This window comes from Dryas octopetala, chromosome 4 (genome assembly GCF_963921425.1).
Source record: "Dryas octopetala chromosome 4, drDryOcto1.1, whole genome shotgun sequence".
Classification (NCBI taxonomy): Eukaryota; Viridiplantae; Streptophyta; class Magnoliopsida; order Rosales; family Rosaceae; genus Dryas; species Dryas octopetala.
Genome location: NC_141369.1, coordinates 6,033,743 through 6,053,714, shown reverse-complemented (window position 1 = coordinate 6,053,714; position 19,972 = coordinate 6,033,743). Strand labels below are relative to the sequence as shown.

The 19,972-nt window shown below is 35.8% G+C and overlaps 1 protein-coding gene across 1 annotated transcript; it reads left to right on the top strand.

Moving 5' to 3' along the window:
• Nucleotides 1-4,826, top strand: LOC147286334 (putative disease resistance protein RGA1). Its single transcript, XM_086240742.1, has 3 exons — nt 1-2,985; nt 3,380-3,422; nt 4,272-4,826. Exon 1 carries the CDS (start codon nt 1-3, stop codon nt 2,905-2,907), a length of 2,907 nt encoding a protein of 968 aa, XP_086096868.1. The 3' UTR covers nt 2,908-2,985; nt 3,380-3,422; nt 4,272-4,826.
• The last annotated feature ends 15,146 nt before the right edge of the window (nt 4,827-19,972 follow it).

The following is a 19,972-nucleotide window of genomic DNA, read 5'->3' as shown; positions in this document are numbered from 1 at the left end:
ATGGCTGAAGCACTCGTTAATGTACTCCTGGAACGTTTGGCTTCGATCACCATTGACAAGATCAACCGAGAGCTGAAACTAGTCACAGGTGTTGACAAACAAGTTGCAGATCTCACCCGCAATCTCCGAGCTATTCAAGATGTGCTTGAGGATGCAGAGCAGAGACAAGTGAAGGAGGCCAGCGTGAGAGGATGGCTGAATGATCTCAAACAAGTTTCCAACGAGATAGACAACGTGTTGGATGAGTGGAGCACTGAAATTCTAAAACACCAAATTCTGAAACAAGAGGAGGAGGAAACTCAAAAAGCTCCTCTTACTAAGAAGAAGGTACGTTTCCCCATTCCCTCCCCTTTTTCTTCTGGCAAAGTCAATAAAGTTCGTCATCGCCGTGACATTGCTAAGAAGATTGAAGGTCTAAATGAAACGTTAAATAAGATTGCTATTGATAGACAAAAGTATAGCTTTCAAAAAACAAAAAGACACGGCGGTGAACATCTTGGACGACAAAAGACTTCCTCTCTTCAAGATATATCGTTTGGTCGAGAAAATGAAAAGATAGATTTAGTAAGCAAGTTGGTAAATGAGAGTAGTCAAGAAAGGAATGGCCCCTTTATCATTCCTATCATAGGGCAGGGAGGAACTGGAAAGACAAGTCTCTCCCAACACGCCTATAACCATCAAAGGGTGAAGGCTCATTTTGATTTGAGAATATGGGTTTGTGTCTCAGACCCTTTTGATGAGATCAAAATTGCTAAAGCTATCCTTGAAGGTCTTTCTGACAAGGATGCGTCAAATTTAAACGAATTGGAAACTTTAGTACAACGTGTAAAAGCAAGGATTCAGGAAAGGAAATTCCTTCTTGTCCTAGATGATGTGTGGAATCCAATGCCTAGACAGTGGGAAGAACTAAGCAAACCTCTGCGTAATGGAGGTATAGGCAGTACAATCCTGGTGACCACACGAAAGGTGGAGGTTGCTAATATCATGAGAGCAAACAAGAACATAATCCATTTGGAGGGGTTAAGTGAAAAAGATTGTCGGTTATTGTTCAATTACTTTGCCTTCAACGATTGGAAAACAGAAAACCGTGAAAAGTTTGAGGATGTTGGCAATGATATTGCAAAAAAGTGTAAAGGTTTGCCTCTTGCTGCAAAGACTTTAGGTAGTCTCATGTGCGGTAAGAAAAAATTGAAAGAATGGCAAGATGTTTTGAAGAGTAAGATATGGGAATTAGAAAAGTTCGAGCAAGAGGTCTTCCAACCGCTATTATTAAGTTATTATGATTTGACTCCAATAATTAGACGTTGTCTTTTATATTGTGCTATTTTCCCAAAAGATTTTGTGATGGATAAAGATAATTTGATTGAGTTGTGGATGTCACAAGATTATCTTGATGTTGGGAAAACAAATGAGCAAAAGAAAATAGGTCAAGCATATTTTGATGACTTAGTAATGCGGTCTTTCTTCCAAGATTTTGAGAGAGATAATGATGAAGATATAATAAGTTGCAAAATGCATGATATTGTACATGATTTTGTGCAATATCTAACCAAGAAGGAATGCTTTATTATGGAGATTAAGGGTTCTAATGAGAGAATAGAGCTGCTAGATGATAACGTTCTTCATTTGACTATGATGTTTGCATCTGAGGGTTCATTTCCTATTTCTTTTTGCAATTTTAAATTTCTGCGAACATTCACAACTTTTGATTCAAAAGTTACTACCATTGGGCCAGATTTAATTTTGCAATTGAAATTTGTGAGGACCTTAAATTTAAGGAATAACTGGATCAAAGAAATTTCAAAAGAAATCGGTGAATTGATACATTTGAGGTATCTTGATTTATCTGAGAATGAAGATTTGGAGGAATTACCCGATGCTATTGGTGAATTATTCAACTTGCAAACCTTGCGAATTGATCAGTGCAGCGGTCTCAAAACAGTACCCGATATGGGAAGGCTGATTAACTTAAGGCATCTTCACGTGGAGGGCACTCGGGGTGCAAACATAAAAGGCATTGGGAGATTAAGAAATTTGCAAACGGTAGATGAGTTTCATGTGGGTGCGGATAATGAAGGAGGATTGAAGTTAGAAGATTTGAAAAACTTGGACCACCTTCAAGGGAGTCTTGAGATTATACACATAGGGCGTACGGAAGATGCGAGTCAGGCTGAGAAAGCACAATTGGTGAATAAGAAAGACCTCCTTCATTTGGAACTGCAGTTCGGATGTTACTGTAAACGTAGCGAAGATGAAGAGCATAAAAACGATGGAGAAATACTGAATGCCTTACAACCACATCCAGGTTTGGAATCTTTAGTCATCCGCAGCTGTTATAACACCCCCTCGTGTCCCAATTGGCTGATGTCTTTACAAAACTTGCGAAAGCTTGATATTGAGATTCCAGATTGCACGTTTTTGCCTCCTTTGGGGAAATTGTCATCCCTGGAATCTCTGGCAATTTGCAGTTGTAGAAAGATTGGAAAGATAGGAGTTGAGTTTTTGGGATTAATAGACGACAAGCAAACATCATCATCATCATCGTCACAGTCACAGACTTTGTTCCCCAAATTGAAACAACTCGAATTCACATGGATGCCTGATTGGGAAGAGTGGGAAGGAGTGGAAGGGTGGAGGGAAGAGGAGGATTCTCATGATCAGATTACAATAATGCCCTCCCTCTCTTACCTGGAATTTGATGAATGTCCAAAGCTAGAAACACTGCCCAACTTCCTGCGGAAGACACCACTACAGAATTTGGAGATCAACAACTGTCCAATTCTTGAACGTTGTTGCGAAGAAGGAAGTGGTAAGGAGTGGGACAAGATTTCTCACACCACAAACATCAGAGTGCATTGGGGTGCTGTGGTACAGAAAGACGGAGTTCGGATCCAGCAAGACAAATGAATCGTGATCTGAGCTTTGCATCTTCGGTGAGTGAGGAGCTCTGCCAATCTCCATCATCCAGCTCTGCTACATCTTCTTGTAAGTAAACTCTTATTTATTTATCTAATTCTATGCCAAATATTCAGATATTAATTAATACAATCCCTACTGGCCTGCCATGATTTCATTTTACCAAAAACGAATGTCAAATGTATAATTGAAATGGTATATCAAACTGATTCACCTTGGATAGCTTTCTAACATGATTTCTGAACCGTTAGTTTAATTGAATGGCAGCTATCCTGTTTTGCTATATATATATTACAAAAACTGACATTCCTTTTGGAAATTGATTCCCTGGTGAAGGTGTTGGAAAGCCTCCGCTTCTAGATACGAAATTTTAAATAAATCGTTAGATAATTTGGAATTGATCGATTATTTTCTTTTTATTCAGGTTATAGACAAGTCCTCTAATTATTTTCTTTTTATCCAGCTTAATGGCATTGGAGTTGTCAAGTTCATCTGGTGCTACTTTGGTAAGCTAAATATCATATCTTGAAGTTCTTGGTTTATGAATGTTTGTGGCATGGACAGCTGTATTCATATTGTTCACTTTCAAATACTCTGCATTTTACTTTTTTTACTTCCTATATTATAAAATTGTATGTTTCCTGTATTAAAAAAAAAAAAAATTACTCTGCAATGTGCATTGTCGGTCACTGAAAAAATTTAATTTTGCCTTCCATATTTTATAATGTTAAATATTTGAATTTTAAACTGGTTTCTACCGGCCCAACTCCCACAATCCAATCATCAAACTTGATTGATGATAATCATCCATGCAGTAATATTACCATTGTTTTAGACTTTTAGTCATTGCATCTTCCTTCCTCAATCCAATTGACTATAGATGATATATAACTTTGCATCATAGTAATGGTCTCATTCCTATTGGTCTCTTTTAATTCAGACTTCAACTTCTCTTGAAACAAGAAAATCTTTGTTAGAGGAAAGGCCTTGCGGACAGCTCATTTTGAAATATCAGTTTGTAACATGGTGAGCTTAATGCCTCAGATGGTTTTCTCAAGAGATTAATGTCACATAAGAACTCATTAACTGAATTGGGCAATTCCCATGTGTCTTATGTATTTTTTGAATTTATAAAATTATTTAGAATTACCTTATTTGTCTGATTGGTTATTCTTAGGTTATACATTGAAGGTAGTGATGCATATATATATCTGATATCATAAGCATGCGAGTTTCTTTCTCAATGTTTTCTTAAGGATATATTACATGCAGTTCATTCTTGATATATATATCATGAGGTGAGGACCTGGACGATTTCTTATAGTTATCATTTACTTTGATGTAAAACGGTGCAGTTTCCAGTGTGTCAAGGGAATGCAAGGTTTTGCTAGCTTTACAAAGCACTGAAATTACTTTTCTGGAAATTTATTCCCTGGTGAAGGTGGCTATCTATCTGCAGTAACCATTGGACAAGAGAGAAGAGCGCATGAAGAAAAAGAGAAGGCCAAGCCAGCAATCAATATTCTTAGTCGGTTTTCAACATTTATCTTCTCTCTTGCTAGTATGTGTTTGGAAATGCTTCAGATAAGGTGGTCAAGCTTAGTTGGGTGGCTATCTATCGATCTGTGTGGCTGAGGATTTTGATCGACGAGGTTTTCTTCCCTTTATTTTGCTATGTTTATTTCTTTCCTGCTGTTTGTTTTTTTAGTCTTTTGTTTTGGCAATGGGCCGGGTGCCATCCCCCCATAGCCTCCTTTCCCTGTATTTCTATTGTGACTAATAAATGTATTAGTCATCAAATTTTAATTCTTTATTTGATTTTATCTATTTCAACCCGTGAACATCTTCAATGTATGTATTTTGAGAAATTTAAACATTAACCCCTGGTATTGGGTCTGGTCTCTTTTTCATTTGTTTCTCTTGCAGCTACAATATTTTCTACAACATTGCTAGCAGAGTTACAACGAATGTGAAATTATTTGGCAATGGCCTGATGGCCAGCATCAAAGAATTCTTGTCAAATTAATGTTTGTTCTGCTTCCTTTCGTAGCAGGTTTGCAAACAAACAAAGAATCGAATTTCTTGTTGCCAGAACAAAATGGTGTCACCAGAGATTCTTTCATGTTGTTTGAATATCGGTACCTTAAATCTTTTTGCACATGAAACTTTGTTATATTTGTGTGGGCATGGTTAAAACCGAGTGCCTAAATCTTTTTGTCATGCCTAAATCTTACTAATTCTATGGGTTTGATGATCCAGTACAAAACAACTTAGTTGAGTGAATGAATGATACACATGTTGTACTAGATTCAGCCTCCACTTAGTTGAGATGTAAAAGTTAAGTATCAGAGTAAAATGTACGAACGATCATTGTCTACTAATAAAGGTTTGGGCGAGGAACTATTTCCTCGCTCAAAGTTACTTTAGGCGAGGAATGTAAAATTTCATCTCTTAAAGAGGTTTTGGGCGACGAATATTTTCGTCGCCTAAGATATCTATGGGCCGGGCGACGAAATTTAAATTTCTCGCCTAAAATGACTTTGGACGAGGAAATAGTTCGTCGATCTAGGTTACTTAAGGTGAGGAATATTACTATTCGTCGCCCAAAGTTATCTGAGGCGACGAAATGTTCAGTTCGTCGCACAAAATCTCATTGCCTTTTTTGTGTACAATTTTATGTTTGTAATCGTATAAGATGCGATCGTATTTCCAACGATCCGAACTGTTTATTTTTTAGTTCCCCACTCTAAGATCATCCATGCAAAAAATTAACTAAATCGGAGATGTGTAAAAGTTAGATAACGGTGCTCGAACTTATGAACGATTGTGAATTTTCTAATACTAATCGAACGAGTGGATGAATTCCGATTTGACCGATTTTTAACAGAGATGATCTTTGAGAATAAACGAATAAAATGAACGGCTCAGATCGTTGAAATCACATTGTAGTCTTCACAATTGTTGAATCGACAAAGTTTCAACAAAAAAACTAATAGAATTATACTCTTCAAGTGTATATGTATGTAGAAGCTCACTTTTCTATTGTGGTTTGAACGATCCGAACCGATCATTTCTTAGTGCCCCACTCAAAGATTATCCATGTAAAAAATTATCTCAATCGAAGATGTAGAAGTTAGGTTTGGCGTTTTGGGGCATGAACGATCGTGGTTCTTATAATAATAATCGAACGGGTAGATGAACTCCAATTGGACTGATTTTTTGCACAGATGATCTTTGAGTATGAACATAGATGATGAACGGCTCTGATCGTTGTAATCACGTTATGGTTTTCACAATTATTGAAATGACAAGATTTCAATGAAAGAGTTAATGAAATTTTATTCTTCAAATATATAAACCGTTCATTTATATATATAGTCTCATATATTGAACATGTTTTCAACTATCCGAACTGTTCATTTATTAGTTTCTTACTCAAAGATCATTTATGCAAAAAATTAGCTTAATCAAAGTTTTAGAAGTTATGTATCGGAGATCGAACTTATGAACGATCATGATTTTAATAATGATAATCGAACGGCTAGATGAATTCCGATTTGACCGAATTTTTGTAGGGATGATCTTTTAGTGAGGGACTAATAAATGAACGGTTCGGATCGATAAAATTAATAAATTGATTATACAAAATTAACAACATAATTGATTATGTAAAATTAACAACATACTTAGTTATTTAAAATTAATTATTCGGACAGCTTTTAGGCGACAAATTGGGAAAGTCGTCGCCCAAGACTCTTTTGGGCGACGAAATTTCGACTTCGTCGCCTAAAAGTTAAAAAATTGGGCGGTATTAAGCCCGCCATATATTTTAATTTTTGGGCGACGAATCTATGTTCGTCGCCCAAGTTGTTCTTAGGCGAGGAGATTATTAGTTCGTCGCCCAAGAACGTTTTGGGCGACGAAAATGCTTCGTCGCCTAAGATTCTCGAATTTTTAAACCTGCTTTCTTTTCTTCTTCTTCTTCTTTTCTTTCATTTCTCTGTTTTCTCTCATCTCTCTGTTTTCTCTCCCAGCCCCAGCCCCGCCCAGCCCCAGCCCCCGGCCCTCCCATCCCCGCCGATCCGCCCATCCCCGCCCATCCCCACAGAAACCCCGATCCCCGCCGGTCGCCCACAGAAAACTCTCTCTCCTTATCTCTCACCCCCTCTTCTTTCTCTCTCCCCGAAACCCCCGAAACCCACCCCCTCCTCTTTCTCTCTCCCCGAAACCCTCCCCGGCTTCCTCTTTCTCTCTCCTTCCCCTCTCCCTGCCACCTCCCTCGATTCCCATTCCTATCCCCACTAGCAACCCCTACCCCAACTAGCAACCCCACCGAACCCAACTGCAGCAAACCCACTGATTGTGGGTTTTTGGTGGGGTTTTTTTTTTTTTTTTTTTTTTTTTTTTTTTTAATTTCGGTGTTTTTTGTTTTTTTGTTTTCTGTGTTTTCTGCTCATTAGCTTTAGTTTTTTTTTTTCAGAGGGAACAAGTGCAGGTGGCCAGGGGAATATTAATACCCAGGGAAATTTTTCAGGTCAGACTTAAGACTCAATCACTCCTTTAATGTTATTTGACTGGTGTTTTTAATTTTTTGTTCTTAAATTTGTTTATTAGTGTTGAATAAATTAGTTTAATTCTGATCATTGTTCTTAGGGAAATTAGTTTGCTGATATTTTTTTTATGTTAGATAACAAATTAGTTTTCATATAAAATTAGTTAGTTTTATATGTTTTTTAATTATAAAATTTATTAGGTAGTTTGTATGTAGATTAGTTAGTTTGTTAGTTTTTAAATATAAAATTTAGTTTAATTACAAAATGTAGATTAATTAGTTTGAGAAATATAATTTAGTTATAAGGTGGAAGGCGATGGAGTCAGCTCCCAATGATGTAGTTCAGCCATCCTCGAGTACTGGGAGCCCCTCTATGCCACGGAGGGCCCGTCGATCTCATCGCTCTAGTCAGGTCACTGCTTCCGCTTCATCTACTGTGACGTCATCCACCGCGACGAGGGGACCATGTAGTGGGTTGAAGTCCTCTCAGATCGTGCGCAGTACTGGGGCGCGGATTCCAGTCATGTGTGTGCAAAACGGCTGACGACCGTTAGATCCTAACGTTGACAGTTTGTTCTCGCACGATGTGGGGGCTATTATTTGTGCCGAGTGCGCCATGCTTGCAACCACTTGGAAAAAATTGCCGGCAGAGATTGAACACAAAGTGATCCGCTCCATCTCAGTGAGTATATAACTCAATAATTAATTCAAAACGATAAATTTGATCATTCATAACAATCTAATATTTTTTTCAGGTTAACTTTGACATTCGGATGGATGATCCCCTCACCGTCACGTACATGACAGATTTACTCATCAAGTCCTACAGGCAGTGTAAGCACGAACTACACGTGCATTTCAAGGGATTTTCGTCGGCAGTTGAGGCATTGGCGAACCCCCCTATGGAGTTGGTAGAGCAATCTGACCAGTGGCGTTTTTTGTGCGAGCATTTCATGAGTCCGTCGTGTTTGGTACGTTTTATCATTTTAAGACTTTAAAAAATTGATTATTGTTTTGTTATTCTATTATTGTATACATATACTAACACATTTATAATTTGCTTAATATTTAACATAAGAAGTCGGTCGCCAACGCCAGAAACCGGAAAGGGAAGCTGTTTAACCATCATAGTGGTCCGACACCCATCTCATATCGAGTGGAGTCGCGACGTCGGGTACGTCATTATTTAATTTAATACATATATATTCTTTAATATTGGTTGGGTCTTTGACAAAATTATTTTCTTTTTCAGCGTGGGTCGCAATTCCCGGAGATAGACACTTTCGGGGATATCTATGTTCATCCCGGTTGTGATGCAGCCAAGGCAAAACATGTTAGTTTTTTATATTTTAATTTTTTTCACAATTTTTTATATTTATTTTTCTAATTGGTTACCCTTATATATAACATTTTGAAGGATGAGATGGTGGCCAACTCGAGAATATATTTGGAGAGCTTGGCCGAGTAGCACCCTCCGGGTACTCCGTTGGAGTCGATTCCAGTACCCGATCCCGATGTCGGACTTCGTATTATGATAGACTCATTGGGTGTTAAGCCCGGTAAGGAAATACGCGGCATGAGATATGGGAGGATTCGTGATGTTCGATCCTCGTCTTCGTCTTCGTCTTCATCTTCTTCTAAGCCATCTGCAGTCGTTGCAGGGTTGTCCGCTCAAGTGAAGAAGTTGCAGGAGGACTTACGAGCTGAGAGAGCGGAGAAGGAGGCGTTGTATGCTGCATTGACCAAGGCGATACCTGGGTTTGTCCAGCCACCATCTTCTCATCAACCTCCGTCAGATATGAATGATGATGATGCTACTAGTTTAGAATAGATTGACCATTAGGATTATTACTATTTTGTATGGATATTTTGATATATAAATTTATTAATTTTGTTTTATATAGTTTTGAATAAAGATTTTTTTTTAAATTATTAAATTCAAATATATAATCTAAATAAAAAAACAATTTTTTTTTTTAAAATATATGTTTGGGCGACAAAATTATTCGTCACCTAAACATGCTTTGGGCGACGAACTTAAGTATTCCTCGCCCAAATAATGTTTAGGCGACGAACAATTTCGTCGCCTAAACCTTATTTGGGCGAGGAAATCAATTATTCCTCCCCGAAAGCAGGTTTAGGCGACGGACAATTTCGTCGCCCAAACATTCTTTGGGTGACGAATCTGATTATTCGTCGCCCAAAACATGCTTTGGGCGACGAATAATTTCGTCGCCTAAACTTGCTTTGGGCGAGGAATTATATGCTTCAGGAGACGAAAAAACGCCGTTGCCCAAGGTGTCTTTGGGCGACGAAATGTACTGGTTCGTCGCCCAAACTCTTGGGCGTCGTGCATTGGGCGGCCAAACCCTCGACGAACTCAGTTCGTCGCCCAAACTTTTGGGAGACGAAATTCGACTTTGGGAGAGGAACTAGGTTCGTCGCCCAAACCTTTTTTTCTTATAGTGACAGATCCGCTACAATCCAAAAATATGCAAAACCATAACAAAACAAGCAGGCAGGCCCTGACTTGCTGCAAATGTTTGTAAACCAGCTAGTTTACCTCCAGAAGTCGAGTCTCCCTAGAAGATTCAAATAAGCATCAATATTCGGATTCCAATCCTAGTGGCTTAATTATAATAAGTTTTCAACTAGGGTCGTGTGTGTGAAAATGTAGAGTGTTGTCCCACATTAGAAAAGTATAACTTTGCCTAGTGGCTTATAAGGGTCTTAGGCTACTCCTTCTATTGCCATTGGTTTTGGGTTGGATGCTCAAATTCTATCATGGTATCAAAGCAGGTTCACCCACGTGTGTTAGGCCAATCGGCCACACGTGCTCCACGTCATCCAATATGAGTATGAGTTGTCCACGTGTTTAGCTTAAGTGACGCCATACGTGCGGGGGCGTGTTGAGAGTAATGTGGAGCAATATCCCACATCGGAAAATTAGAGCTTAACACATGTGCTTATAAGGTCTTGGGTCTCGATCTCCACCCATAGCGAATTGGTTTTGGTCGGGTTAGATGCCTAGAATTTGAGCATCCAACACGTGGACAAATTGTATTGGGTGACGTGGGAGCACGTGTGACCGTTGGGCATTTCACGCATATAACCTAGCTCTGATATCATGATTGAATTCTAAGCATCTAACCCAAAACCAATTGGTTATAGGTGGAGAAGCCTAAAACCTTACAAACACATATGCTAAGCTCTAATTTTCCGTAACTTAGGAACTCGTTTTTCATTTTATGTTAAATTTGTTCATGTAAATTAATTAGGAACTAATATCAGTAGACCAATTGATAATTGATATAATTCATAGTCCCCTGATATTGCTTCTCGTGTTTTTTTTTTGGGGTCCCTTAATATTGCTTCATTGTCTTATTCATAACCTTTAGAATTCAGTATAATAAATACAGTCAAACCATAGATCCAAAATTATCATATATATGTATGCAACACAACAATAAGGAGTTCCTACTTTGCTACATGTATTTAGATTATCTCATATACTTATTTTTACATGTTTTAATTTTAACCATATATTACAAATTCAAAAGTAATATATGAACAAACAAACCAAGAATTCAAATCTTCTTACATACTTGAATTCGTAGTTGCAACAATAAATGTTGACATTCTTTTTTATTTTTTAAAGAACTAATAAATGAAGGTATTCAATTATATTACAAATTGCATGCTAATGCTAATGCCAAGTGGAAAATATCATTATTAAGAGAGAAAAAAGGTATCGATAATTTATTCACCGTAAAAAAGAAAAGATTAGTGATGACTCAGCTTTGAAAGAGTGCTGCAAATAAAATTTGATTCCAAACATCTGGAACACCAGGAAGACACCAGTGAGTGCAATCCATGCCACGGTGGCCGCCAAGGCCATATAATGAAGGGTGACCATCTTTTCTTAGTTGTGATAATGTCGTTATGTTAAGCAAATGGACTGCCTTTGACATTTTGCTCAATGCCTTCTCTAAAATAACTTGTGCTGGATGTGAACCTCCAGGATAATGTGCCCCCAACACTGGTTTTATTTGTCCCCAACAGGTGTTTGACTTTGCATCATCATCCCATTCTCTTGGACTAGTCACTGGGGCAAATAAAGCATACATAATAACAATGTTAGGGGAAATGTGTGCCTAATATATATGACTATTAATCGTACATTCATGTGCAAGGTATGTGGGTTATGTTATTTTGTTCAATCTAGTATTTAAAATACAAATTTTTTTTTTTGTTTTAGAAAACAATAACATTGCATTAAAACAGTCAAAAAGGCATAGAGAATACAAGGTTATGGTAAGAAGCCCTACAACAATAGAGCCAAAAAGCTAAACGCTTACAACGGAATAAGAGCCGGATCTCGTAACGTCAGCATCGAGCATACACTACAGTTGCCAAACGGAGCCAGCAAAGCACCATAGAAATTAGCGAACTAGTTGCGTTTGGGTCCACAATCCAACTAACATCTCTAAATCGAGTCTGACAATAGCCCAAGGTGGGGATCAGGCAGTAGTAACCAGCAGGACCAAACAAAAGTGATCGGAAAAGCTCTCCTTTATTGAGATGAAAAAAACTCTCACACAGAGAGATAAAAAAGCTCTCACAAAGAGGGAGGAGAGTATCTCATAAGCGAAGAAGAAAAGGAGAAGGAAGAGGCGGGGGTAGGAGCGGTGAGCCTTGAGGAACACATGAGCCACCACCCCTACCCTTGCAAATACTTAGCTGAGAGAAATAGGAGTGAGGAGAGAGAAGAGAGCGTTTTAGGGTGACGGCTAGGGTTTGGGGCAACTTAAAATACAAATTTATATGAGTAATAATCAACATTGATAGTCTGGCAACAATACTATATCAAATGGTTTGTCAAAAGCTAGAACATTTTGTGTGAGAGACATATGTTAATGGGTAGGGAGTAATGGAGTATTAATTGTCGAAGTTACATCTATAACACTTGGTGGAAAAATTATTGTGTGATTGTAACACCACGTGGCATACTGACGTGGTGTTACCAATCTACTCAAATTATAATACGTGTATAACTTTTAAGGGTATTATTTAAGGTTTAAGATTTTAGTCTTTTCGATATTAATGATTATAAATGTATTATAATGTAAGTAAATTGATGGTTCAACATATGATGTTTTAGTCATTGCCAGCCATTTGATGTTTTAGTCAATTAAATGCGCGCCAAAATGACTGAGAAAAATCCCCCTTCCACAAAATGACAACAACGACAGCTGTGTATGTATTTACAAAGCGAAGCAACCCATTTCTATGGAATTATGGCCATAAAATACAAGTCCTACGTTCTTGCTGGGTCATGTACTCATGCCCATCCTTGAAGTAAAGTTTGTACTAGTTATTGTCGAGGGTATTTTAGGAAAATGCCCTCTTCTTGGACAACATGACATAGTTTGTAACATTGTGCCCGTTTGCATAATATTCTCTTATTAGACATCCTGATATGTTATATTGTCAAATTATTAATTTAGAAATAATGATATTTGTGTTATAAAATAAAGAGAAATGTAGAGAGAACATAAGAGAGAATTGGGGAGGAATCAGAGTATTTTTCTCATTCACATAAGGCTTCTATTTATAGGCTCTTGGATGACCTATGATAGACCCTTAAGGTCACCTATTTTACAATGAATTGGACTCCTCTTAATTATCTATACAATTGCTCTAGATAATACATGAGATAAATATTGAACATGATAATGGACAGCCACATAATTAATAATATTTACAACACTCCCCCTTGGATGTCATTGAATATGACAATTGCCTCATTAAAAACCTTACTAGCCAAAATCCTATGGGAAAAAGACTAGCTAAGGAAAAGAGTATAATCTTCATGTGTGTCTGATAACTACGATGTGCGCGTGACACTGCCTCATTAAAACTTTGCCAGGAAAACCCAATGGGACAAAAAACCTTGGACGAAGGAAAAAGAGTACAATGCTTGATGGCACGCTCCCCCTGATGCTGATATATTTCTCCAATCAGTGAAGGTTGTCTCGTTAAAACCTTGCTTGAAAAACCCAATGGGACAAAACCAAAGCGAAGGAAAAAGAGTGCAACTTTTGCAATATCACTGATACTATGTTGGATGCGTTTTGCCTCATTAAAACCTTGCTAGGAAAAACCCGATGGGACAAAAACTTAGTCGAAGGGAAAAGAGTACAACACGCGAAATGGTTGGATGCTCCCCCTGATAACAACAAGCTTTAATTTGACTGGCTCAATAATCCAGCAAATAATGATATCTCACATCCTATCTTCTAGAGAGTGGAGTTTGACAATGCCTGTATGAACATGGTTTCCATACTATCAGGGGTTATATGTTTGTCATCATATGTTGAAATCCTGTTGAGATTTGAGCAATACAAACAAAATATAATTCCACTAAATAAAGTGGTTAGAAATAATTATCTCTAAAAGAGATGAATTATTATGAAAATACTTTAAGTATTGGAAAAATTATATGACACAATCACCGATGCTATATTCGGTCTACTGCATTGTGTTTAAGTTGAATAAGGCACATTAAGATATGGTGCTTCTGGACCAAAGATCTTTCTTACATCTTCCTTAGGAAGCAAGTAATCATTCTTAGTGCCAACAGATTGAATAACCGTTGGGCATAAGAATTTCACTAGTACAGTACTCGATTTGCAGCTCGAGACACTATTTTCATTTCCCAAGGTCATTTATATCAAATCCAATATTCAAGCATTCAATAATCTTATGAGCTCTTCAAGAGCCTCAATTAATTTATAACTTCTTTCAAAAGTTTGAATATATTGCAACAATTTCCGAATTCGGGTTCTAATCAAAGTACTCAATAAGGCAATTTTGACCATATTCATAGTGTTAAGGTTGAGTACATACTTTGAGCTTCAGGCTCTTTCAATCCTTCAAGGATTTGCTTCAAGCACATAATATTTTATGGCACTTTCAATTTGAGATTTGACTTAGTAATTTGTCCTATATCTTGTAGGAAATCGCTTTTGGCGATATGCTTCGGGCATTTCATAATCTTTAAGGTTCTTCTCCATATGCAATGAACACATAAAATTTACCAAATTTGTTAAAATGCGGCTGCATCTATAACAGAAGAATATATAACCACAATCCCATGTTTATTTAGAGAAACCTTGTGCCATTATAAATAGTGATTTTGTTCACTTTATTTCAAACACTCTATAACCTTCAGGGTTAACATCTTTGGTGTCTGAACTATAAGTTCTCATTATTCCACGTTTATAATGATGTTCAATTCTACTGGAATTGCCTCTTTCCAGTTTGGCCAATCATTTAATTTTGTTGACATTTATAGTAAACGTGGTTCCACATTATTATAGCCCATGATGATCTTCAGTAGCTACTATAAACAAAATATATCATCATTATATCAACGATCTCACAATTCTCATTTGCATGCATTAGATATAAATATATATATCTTTGTAATTGGTACACATGCCTCTTCAGGGGCTTTTATAGTCTCTTTAGGGATTGTCATCTCTTATAAGATGATTTGTGTACAGAATGTGGATCTTTAAATTTAATTAATTGGGCTTGTGTGGACTATTTCATATACTCTCCACTTCTGGGGAGCTAAACTTTGGAACCTATAGATTTGTCACGCTTTAGGCGTGCAATAAACCATTTTCCGCCAAATTGATGGACTACCATGTTAGGACATCAATCCATGTTGACATATATAAAACTTCCATATGTGACTTGCAGTTTCGTTGTATATATATGCATCTAGCTTTCAAATAAATGCATTCACTAGATTTGCATTATCATTCATATCTCATTTTCATATTGAATAGTATGAAAAAGACTAGTATATGCTATTTCACGCCGTTCTTCAGGAACGGTCATTTCTCCCCCTAACGACGGGAAAATTTTCATAAGCGCATATATAAAAATCAATAGAGTGAGTGGTTATACAAACTCAAATGCTTATATAACTTCAGGTTATATAAGGACGAAACATAATTAAGTTTGCAATGCACATGTAGGTATATGAAACTTCTGGTTTCAAATAATTTTTTTCAACATCTAACTTCAAATTATATTGTGAATCAATGAATTAATTATGAACAACTATGAACATATACGCCATATATGTTCTAAATTGAAGCTATGAAACTTTTAAGTTCATTAAAAGCCATGAAACTTGAAGTTTCTATACAAAATATAAGCAGAACTTCAGGTTCTTAATTTTTGTTAAAGTATAGAACTATAAGCTCATATGAATAAAGGCTTCCGGCTTAATCTAAAGTTAATCAAAAACTTCAGGGTCATAAGAAAAAAATTATGGAGTTGTGAAAAATTTAAGTTCTAAATCATGGAATGATAGATCAAAGAACTTCTGGTTCAATTTGATTCTATAATATAGAGCATGAAAATCAAGGAACTTCAGGTTCTGACTTGATTAAGTAATGCACATTGAACTACAAATTTTAATCAATCATAAGAACATTAGGTTCTATCGCATCTCCAAATTTCATCCACTTTTGATAAAGAAACAAAATGTCAAAGAACTTCAGGTTCTTATTTGACTGTTTAATGTAGAACTACTGTTGTGATCCTATTTTTCATGAACTTCAAATTTCTCAGGTTTTAAGTAAAACCAAAGAATAAGGAATTTCACTTTGTATGCGTTAGAATATCAATTTCTTTATAAGTTTGATCTCTCCATGATAGGAGGCATAAATATAGTATAGATCAAAGATTTAGAACTTCAGGTTCTATTTAAAGAAAATGATATAGCCAACTAGTAGACATAATGAAAATAATTAATTAACAATGTACAACATCTAATATTTATAGATCTGAACTTCTTGTTCAATCAATACTGGCAAAATATCAATAATATATTCCTATGTATTCCCAAAAACCTCGAATTTGAGTAGGTTAGAACTTCGGGTTCTAAATATTTGCTCCTTAAAAGTTATAACATGAACATCATGTCCACTTTAACATATTTCTGAAACTTCAGGTTCCAGATTCAAAACATGGACTTAAATTTAATTTTAAAACTTATGAGTCTTAAAAGTTTGAGTTTTGAACTTCAGGTTCATATATATTTAGACTTCAAGTCCTTATTTCCTTTATGTATGTACCATGTTAGAACTTCTGGTTCTTAACAAGATTCATATATTTTGAACTTCAGGCCAAAGATGATTTGCTCAAAACTTCAGGTTTGAGGTTGACTACCATAATTAGAAATTCAACTTAAGGTGATATATATACGTGAAGCTTCGGGTTTGATGTTTGAGACTGTAAGTCCATATAAAAATAATATAAATCTAAGAATTAAAACAATGAATTAAATAGAACAATCGCATAAAACATAACAATAAGGAAACTTCTGGTTCCAATAAAAGAAATTAAGAAACATAGAACTTCTGGTTCCATTGATTTTAATAAATATGAAGATCTTCTGGCCTTCAATAATTGATAAGAATTGAGACACTTTGCACTCATTCAATTGTATAAGAATTAAGTCACTCTCTCATTCAATTATAAAAAGGATTGAGGAACTTCTGGCCACTCATTCGATTTCATGAGGATTAATTAATTTAATAAGGATTGAGGATCTTCAGGCCTCAACCTCTTACTGAATGAACTTCTGGTTCAAGTTCTAATCAACAATATTTTTAAGGAACATCTCTAGTTCCAACTTTATATAATAACAATAATGAATTGCAATATGCCAATGAAGCCACATCGATATTATAGGATTTAGCTCATATATATAAAACACATATTACAATATATGAGAAAATTCAACTTGGAGTAATTCTGGCTATCATTGCATATTGTTCCAATATTGATCGATCATCGTGAAACATTGAGTTTCGATTGGATCGCGAAACTTCAGGTTTCAATTGGATTATATGATAAGAACTTCAGGCCCTTATAATAATTAAGGTCAAAGAAGGCCCTAATCGCATTTATGTATGAATAATCATATATAAAGTGTATAATAATATAGAACAGGTAGTGAAATATAAACATAATTAAAATATAACTAACATTAAAATTGCATAAGAAAATTATATTATAATCAATTATGAAACTTCTGGTTCATAATATTATTATCCATAAACTGTAGGTTCATCTATTTTGATATATCCGAAACTACAGGTTCATAAATTTGGTCCCCATTAGAACTTTGTTTCTCACATAGCTAGGTATTGTAAACTTAATACCCTTGTATGTATGAAGGAACTTTAGGTCCTTATATGGGTTAAGGAACTTCGGATCCTTGTATGATAAGCAATAAAGAACTTCGGGCCCTTATCTTATTTATAACAATTGAAGAACTTAATTGAGGAACTTCGGGCCCTCATTTACTTCTATATAAATTAAGAAACTTCAGGCTCTCAATTGATTTTTGCAGAATTAAGGATCTTCAGACCCTTAATCGATTTAATTTAAAGATCAAGCAACATCTCTCATTACAAAGTATTAATTAAACATAATAGAATTGATAAGACAAGACTAGATACTGATCATATATTGATATCAGTAATATAGATAGACTCGGATCCATATATTCTACGATTATAATAGAGATGGAATCTTTATATCAATATATATACATATACGTAAAGGAATAATAAAATATCAACATGCATCATAGAAAAGAATAAGCCTCCAGGATCAAAATTGATTTCCACAACATAAATGAAAACCCATCAAGACTTGGCAGTATACGGTGATTAGTAAGATAATAAGATTAGCCATATATATAAACTACCATGGGTGCAATCAGCGAAAATAGTATTTAGGTAAATAAGCATCAATCAATACATATATAAAATTGAATAAAAATGAATCTAGCTTTGGGTATTGACAATAGTCTCAAAATCTCATCCAATATGTCATGTCCCAAAGCTAATCATTAATAATATCATAACATAGACTAGCTAGTAGTATGCAATAAACAATCATGAAGTCAGACCCAAAATGTAGTTGAACTAAATTCATATTTAAACAACCAGATGAAAGAACCATGCGTAAGCATATAAAGAATAGCCATATGCCAATATCCTAGCGGATTTGTATTATGAAATTCAAGGTAGAAAACCCATAATATAAAATTTACGGAATCAAAATCAAGTATGCCTTATCAGAGAATATAAATTTGATAACCACATCGCACATTGATAATTTATGGTTGTAATATACACCATTCAAGTTGTGCTTATCATCGTGGTTTTGAGTAATTGAATTTAAATATTGCAACATGAATTGAACACATGTATAAAATAAACACAACCAAATAGAAAGAACTCTAAGATCAAGAGCATTGGTCAAAACAACAAGGTTGCACCATATGACTCTTAAATCTAGAAGAGTTTATAAGAAAGTAAAACATAAGAGAGATTAGCACGTGTTATAAAATAAAGAGAAATGTAGAGAGAACATAAGAGAGAATTGGGGAGAGATTAGAGTATATTTCTCATTCACATAAGACCTTTATTTATAGGCTATTGGATGACCTGAGATAGACCCTTAAGGTCTCCAATTTTACAATAAATTAGACTCTTCTTAATTATCTATACAATTGCTCTAGATAATACATGAGATAAATATTAAACATGATAATTGGCAGCCACATAATTAATAATATTTACAACAATTTGAATATTGTACCATTAACGGTTTTTTAATATAACATCTAATCATCCAACATAAATTACTCTTTCACGGTCGTTGTGTTTTTAGCTAGTTAGCTTTGGTTTTCTGGACCTTTGGCCCTCCCTCCTACCAAAAAAAAACATAAATTTCTTTACAAGATTCGACCTCAGAGTGTAGGGATAAATGTTATTAACTACAAGTCCTTTAAAACCTCGGAGTGTAAGAGTAAATACTCTAAACTACCAGAGCTACAAGCCCTCACCTTAAAGTTGCTCTTTAGGTTTTTTAACTTGGGTAAATTTCAAACACTAGTCTGGCGTGTACTTTTCTTTTGTCTTTGTGTCAAACTGGCTAGCCTTGCCTCCTCCACTCAAAAGACATATAAATCCAATTAATCAATGGAAGTACCTAAATTCACCATTCCATTCCCATTTGGTTGATAACATGGCAAGATTTTAAATTCCTGTAATGTAGTTGATGAGGACTGGACTGTCAGCTCTTGAAATTGATGGAGTTTCAATTGAACACGCCATGCAATTTATCACAATATATCATGTGTTACCCATTATCATTCTTGTCATTTGCTGATAAAAAGTAGTCCAAACTGACTGCTTTAACTGGTGGACTAACAGTACTATAGTGTGAAAGTGTGAAACAGACCAAAAAAGAAAAAGTAGTGTGAAAGCGTTTCTGTTTTTCTTGTCCCTGGACCCTACTACGTAGACCCTTGTGCTTGAAAATAAATGGCCAAGCACGTGCGTACGGTGCGTGACTTATCTTAAAAATAGTCTCCTCAGTATACAGCCAATTGTGGGGGAC